This window comes from Manacus vitellinus, unplaced genomic scaffold, assembly GCF_001715985.3.
Source record: "Manacus vitellinus isolate BGI_N305 unplaced genomic scaffold, ASM171598v3 scaffold_41_pilon, whole genome shotgun sequence".
NCBI classification, from domain to species: domain Eukaryota; kingdom Metazoa; phylum Chordata; class Aves; order Passeriformes; family Pipridae; genus Manacus; species Manacus vitellinus.
This window is the reverse complement of record NW_021940545.1, coordinates 2,069,371-2,075,836: the sequence shown is the minus strand read 5'-3', so window position 1 is coordinate 2,075,836 and position 6,466 is coordinate 2,069,371. Positions and strand designations below refer to the sequence as shown.

The 6,466-nt window shown below is 57.7% G+C and overlaps 1 protein-coding gene across 1 annotated transcript; it reads right to left on the bottom strand.

Moving 5' to 3' along the window:
* Positions 1–314: 314 nt before the first annotated feature.
* ROBO3 (roundabout guidance receptor 3) lies at positions 315–6,138 on the bottom strand. The gene is made up of 7 exons (XM_029962052.1): positions 5,988–6,138; positions 3,196–3,522; positions 2,222–2,379; positions 1,317–1,437; positions 1,107–1,245; positions 562–689; positions 315–481 (listed from the first exon to the last, which is right to left on the bottom strand). Exons 1-7 carry the CDS (start codon positions 6,136–6,138, stop codon positions 315–317), a joined length of 1,191 nt encoding a protein of 396 aa, XP_029817912.1.
* Positions 6,139–6,466: the final 328 nt, after the last annotated feature.

Here is a 6,466-nt window from a genome sequence, read left to right as displayed (position 1 = left end):
GAAGGGATCAGATGGAATGGAATGGAATGGGGTGAGGATTGGGATTGGGGTGAAACAGGGTCAGGGATGGGATAAGGACTGGGATGAGATGGTGATGGGTACTGGGTGGGGATGAGGTGAGATGAGGATGAGATGGGATGAGATTGGGATGGGGATGAGATACTGACAGGTTGAAAATTGGGATGGGGATGGTGATGATAATGAGGTGGAATGGAAATGGAATAGGGATGGTGATGGGATTGGGATGAGGATGGAATGGGGACAGGGATAGGGTGGGAATTGGGATGAGGACGGGACTACGGCTGGGTCTGGGGTCAGGGATGGGGACAGGGATGTGGACAGAGATGGGCACAGACCTGGCTCCCCTCCTTCTGCCAGAAGACAGCGGGCGGTGGGTTGCCCTTGCTCTGGCACTGGAAGGTCACGCTCTGGCCAGGGGTGACAGCCTGGTCGCGGGGCCCAGTGACGAGCTGGGGGGGCACTGCCACAGTGTGGGGAGAGACAAGGGCTTGCCCAGGCACTCCACCAGCACCCAAGGGTGCTCCCCAGGGCCCCCCTTACCGTGCACAGTGAGGGTGCCAGATGCCTCTGACCTGCCTACGCTGTTATCAGCCACACAGGTGTAGGTGCCCTCGTCCTCTGCTCGCAGCCGGCTGATCCGCAGGGTGTTGTCTGGCAGCACCTCCCACCTGGGGAACCCCGTGAGGATGTAGCACCAGCAGAGTGCCGGGGCACCAGGACAGTGTGAGGTGCCAAGGGGTTGGGATGCAGTGAGGATGTGGGATGTGATGAGGATGTAGGCACAACAGGCATCTGGGATGCAAAGAAAATGAGGGATGCATTGGGGATGTGAAATGTGGTGAGGATGTGGGATGTGATGGGGATATGGGATGCAACGGAGAAGCAGGATGCAATGAGGACTTGAGGTGCAATAGGGATGCAGGATGTGCTGAGGATGGAGGGTGCACCGGGGATATAGGATGTGATGGGGTACGTGATGTCATGGGGATGCCAGGCTGGCGCACAGTAATGCCACCCAGCTGCACTGCAGAGCCCTGCACCGATGGCCCCAGGGCCCTGCATCAGCCCTCTCACCCCCTGCTCACCTTCCCAGTGGCATCTCGCCCTCCTCCTTGTGCCACCGTGCCGCTGGCTGGGGATCCCCCACCGCCTCGCAGGCGAACTCTGCTGTCCCCTCCACCAGCACTGCCTGGTTCAGGGGCCTCTTGCCGAACGCCGGGCGCTCTGTGGGGCAGCTGTCAGTCCCACTGGGATGTCTCCACCCCTCAGCACCCCAAACATTGCACCCCACGCACCAAAGACCACCAGCTCGGCCGGCTCGCTGTCCCTCTCCCCCACCACGTTGGTGGCCACGCAGACGTAGACACCGGCGTCGCTCTTGCGGGTACTGGCCACCATCAGCTTCCCTCCACGGATCTGGGGGAAGCACATCACATCCCCCATCCCCATCAAATCCAGCATCCCCATTGCATCCTGCATCTCCACTGTATCTCATACTCCCACTGCATCCCAAATCCTTATTGCACCTCCCGTCCTGACTGCATTCCGTATCTCCATCACATCCCATATCCTGGCTGCATCTCACATTCCCATTTCACTTACACCCTCATCACATCCCATATCTCCATTGCATCCCAAATCTCTGATGCATCCCACATCCCCATTCCCACATCCCCATCTCATCCTGCATCCCAGTCACATCCCACATCCTCATTGCATCCCAACTCTCCGCTGCATCCCACATGCCCCTCGCATCCCCATCATATCCCACATCCTCACTGCATCACACCCTCATCACATCATACGTTCCCATTGCATCCTCATTGCATCCCCCATCCCCATCACGTCCTGTATCTCCATTGAATCACAGATCTCTGTTGCTTCCCCCATCCCCATCACATTCCACTTCTCCATCGCCTCCCCATCACATTCTGTATCCTCACTGCACCCACATTCCCACCGCATCCCATATCCCCATCGCATCCCCATCGAATCAGGTACCCCCATCACATTCCACACCCTCATTGCAACCTTAATCTCCGTTTGCATCCTGCATCCCCATCGAATCCCGCATTCCACATCCCCATCCTGTATCCCTCTCACATCCCACGCTCCTGCTGCATCCTCTATCCCTACCTTATCCCACACCCCCATTGCGACACCCCCGCCCCGGTTTTGTGCCCCCCGCCCCGTCCCTCACCGTCAGGTGCTCGTCCTTGTCGCTGAGCCGGACTCCGTTCTTCTTCCAGGAGACGCTGGGCTCGGGATGGCCGCGGGGCGGGACACACTCCAGCACGGCCGGGTCTCCCGCCGCCACCACCACATCCCCCGGGGGCTGCCGAAAATCGTCCCGCAGCACTGGGGGGACACACCAGCCCGGCCTCAGCTCCCCAGCCCTGGGAGTGGCGCCTGGGACACCGTCTGCATTGGCTTTAGCTGATTTTAGTTTATCTTCATTGATTTTACTTGATTTTCAAACGTTTTCAGTTATTTTCATTTGGTTTTATTTTGTTGCAATTATTTTTGTTTATTCTCATTTTCATTTGTTTCCAAGTATTTTAACTTCTTTTAATTTCTTTTGTGTTCTTTTGTTGTTATTTTTACTTATTTTCACTTCTTTTCAGTGATCTTCACTTCTTTTCATCTATTTCCAATTATTTTGATTTTTTCATTATTTTTGTTCTTCTTCACTTATTTTCACTTATTTTATTTTTTCATTTATTTTCACTTCTTGTCACTTCATTTCATTTCTTTTTTCCCCCCCACGTTTTAATGTCTTTTCTCCTACTTTCATTCATTTTCACTTACTTTCATTTTACTCTTTCCATCTACTTTCACTCTACTCTTTCCATCTACTTTCACTCATTTCCTCCTTTTTTTTTTCATTTCTTTCTCCTCGGTTTCATTTATTTCCAATGTTTTTCGCTTCTTTCGAACTCACTCAAATTTCTTTCCATTTCTCTTCACTTATTTATTTCCAAATACTTCCTTTTCCCTTCTTTTCACTTATTTTCCTTGCTTTTATCTCTTTCCCCCTCTTTTCCCTTGGCAGCGCCACGCCCGGGGATGTGAGAGCCCCTGGTTCCACAGCCACCGGAGCGGGTTGGTGACACCAGACCCCTAAACCCCCACCCAAATCACCCCTCAGCCCCTCTCCCTCTCCCCAGGACTCACCGGCCACCGCCAGGGAAGCGTTCCGGCTGGTGGCCTCCCCCAGGTAATTCCTGGCCACGCAGACATAGACCCCCTCGTCGGGCTTGCCCCGCCGCCCGTGCAGGATGCGGAGGAAGAAGAGGGAGCCGCCGGGCAGGAGGGTGCGGTGGGAGCGGGGATCCTCCCGGTCCGTCTCCACCCGCTCCCCGTCTTTGTACCACTCCACGGCCGGGGCCGGCCGCCCCTCGGCCTTGCAGCTCAGCGTGGCCGGTTCCCCTTTGGAGACCAGGAGATCCGTGGGGTGCTCCACGATGCGGGGGGCCGTGTCCTCCAGCTGAGACTGGGACCCTGCGGGAAAAATTAGGGGCGTGGGGAGGTGGGGTTTGTGAGGGCTGAGCATCATCCGCGCTTTCCTGGCTCCAGCCCCTGCTTTGCTTGGAGAGCAGGAGATGAGATGAAGTGTGGCGAGGTCTCAGCCCCGTGTATCCCCTCTGCCCCATCCCAGGGTGGGTGCCGGTGGGGAGGGAGCGGGCTCAGACAGGGACAGTGGGACAAAGCAGCTCCGCTGCCGGTAATGGCCCTTTTCCACCCAGTTTCCGACTGGGCATCCCTGTGGAAATGGAGTTGTGGCTAAATTCTCCCCCAAGCAGGGATTTTTCCATCATCTGCAAGTGTTGATTTTCCGTAGCAGAGCCAGTAACTCCAGGCTGCAGGAAACACTTAAATTCAAGTTTAAAAAAGCCCCATGTTGGGTCTGCGGGGCCGTTGCAGGAAAATTCCCCCCCGCTGGGGCATGGGAATTAATGGATGCTCATTAATGCCGGCATAATTAATGCTCGTTAATGCTGGGGCCGGCTGGGCTGAACCCCGCGTGTCCCCAGCGCCGCCCGGGCTGGCTCGGCAGGTCGGTCCCCAAGTGTCACCGTGTGTCACCGTGTGCACAGGCACACACACGCCTGCACACACGTGTGTGTGTAGTTACAGACACACACACTCCGGCACACACATGTGCTTTCAGGCAGGGGCGTGTGTGTCCTTACACAGGCACACGCATGTGTAGGCATGCAGAGGGACACACGCACGTATGTATGCACATACTCGTGCATACATGCACACTGCACATGCGTGCACACAAATGCACACTGCACATGCACACACATGCACACTGACATACATGCACACATGCACACTGCACATGCGTGCACACAAATGCACACTGCACATACATGCACATAAATGCACACTGTGCATACATGCACATCATGCACACCACACATACATGCACATACATACACAGATGCCTGCACATACATGCACATACATGCACACTGCACATACATGCACACACATGCACACTGCACATGCATGCACACAAATGCACACTGCACATGCATGCACATACATGCACACTGTGCATACATGCACATCATGCACACACATTCACATACATGCACACCACACATACATGCACATGCATACACACATGCCTGCACATACATGCACACGCATGCACAGGTGTGTCTCCTTTCTCCTGCCCCTGCCCCAAGTCTTGTGGCGGGATGTAAGGGGGGGGCTGCAATTTGGGGAGCCCGCGGGGTTGCCATGGGGACAGGATGTGGCTGCCATGGGGACGGGAGGGATGCTGCGGGGTACCGGGTACCCCCGGGGGGCACAGCGGGGACTGAGGGGGCCGCAGCTGGGCCCGGTGGCTAATTGGGATGAGCGGGGGGTCAGGCCAGACCCCCTCCTGTGCCCAGCCGGCTGTGCGGGGGCGGGGGTCCCGCGGGGTTTGGGGACACCCCCTCCCTCACCAGCCACCCAGAGCCAGATGGAGGGGGACGTTCAGACCAAAAAAGAGGGGAAAAGCCCAAAATGGGGTTAAAATTCAGGCAGACACCCCCTCCCTCATCTCCTTCCCCCACCGCTGCTCTGTCCCAGCTAGGGGACACGGGGCTGGTTTGGGGACACGGAGAGAATTAGGGGACATGGACCTGGTTGGGGGACACTGGGATGGTTTAGGAATGTAGAAATAGTTTGGGGACACAGGACTGGTTTGAGGACATGGAGTCTCTCCCAATTCGGTGTCTGGGAGTTGGTTTGGGGACACAGGGGCAGCCTGGGGACATGGGACTGGTCCTCGTTCAGAGACTGAGTTTGGGCGTGGGGACAGAGGGACTGTTTGAGTACACTGAGTCACCCCCACTTTGGAGTCTGGAGATTGGTCCGGGGACATAGGACCAATTTGGGAATGACATGTCTGTCCCAGCTCGCAGTCTGGGCATTGATGTAGGAACACAGGGACAGTTTGGGAATGGGGACTTCTCCTGCATCAGAATTGGGAACACAGAGCTAGTTTGGGGACATTGGGTCAGTCCTGACTTGGGGACAGCAGTCTGGTCTCGGTTTGGGGCCATGGACACTGTCTGGGGATGTAGCATCACTCCTGGGAGTTGGTCTGGAGACAAGGAGCCGGTCCCGGAATGGGGACGTGGGGCTGATGTGGGAAGACAGGGTCAGTCCTGGACTCGGGACACGGGGCAGGTCCCACTTTGGGGACACAGGGACGGTTTGGGGGCATCAGCTCCATCCCGAAGTTGGGACGTGGGGCAGGTCCCGGTTTGGGGACATGGGGCAGGTCCCGGTTTGGGGCCACGGGGCCAGGTTGGGAGCCCAGTGTCGGTGCCGGCGGGGTCCCGGCTGGGGCGGGGGGGCTGCGGGCTACTTCCAGCATCCTGTCTGGACCAGAAGTGGGAACCCCGGGACGGGAGGACAGCGGGACCGGGGGCCACGTACAGGGACCGGGGGCCACGTACCATTACCGGGGGTGAGATCGGGCAGGTGGAGCGCAGCGATGGAGCGGTTGATGCCGAGCAGGAGCGAGGAGGAGGAGTTGGAGCCTTCGGCCCCCAGCGAGTCGGCGAACAGGTTCATCTGCAGCAGCGTCTTCAGCAGGTACCGCAGCATCCTGCCAAGGCTCGGCTCAGCTCGGCTCGGCTCCTCTCAGCACCACACGACCCGGCACGGCTAAGACCGGCTCAGCTCAGCTCGGCTCAGCCCAGACCGGCTCAGCCCGGTCCGGTTCAGCTTAGCTCGACTCGGCTTGCTAGGGCTCGGTCGGCCAGCCAGCCCAGCTCAAGCCCGGCCCGACTCCGGCTCAGTCCCCCATCCGCGCTTCAGCCCGGCCTCGGCTCACTCCGCTCGCCAGCTGCGGCACCGCTCCCGGGTGGGGAGCGCCAGGCTGCTGGGCGGTGGAGATGGGGTGTCCCGGTGTACCCCCCTCCTCCCTGAGAAG

Coding starts and splice junctions, on each gene's coding strand:
- ROBO3 (XM_029962052.1), bottom strand. CDS start 6,138: ATGCTGCGGTACCTGCTGAAGACGCTGCTGCAGATGAACCTGTTCGCC. Junction 2,380..3,195: donor CGCTTCCCTGGCGGTGGCCG/GTGAGTCCTGGG, acceptor GTGTCCCCCCAG/TGCTGCGGGACGATTTTCGG. Junction 1,246..1,316: donor GGCCGAGCTGGTGGTCTTTG/GTGCGTGGGGTG, acceptor GCTGCCCCACAG/AGCGCCCGGCGTTCGGCAAG.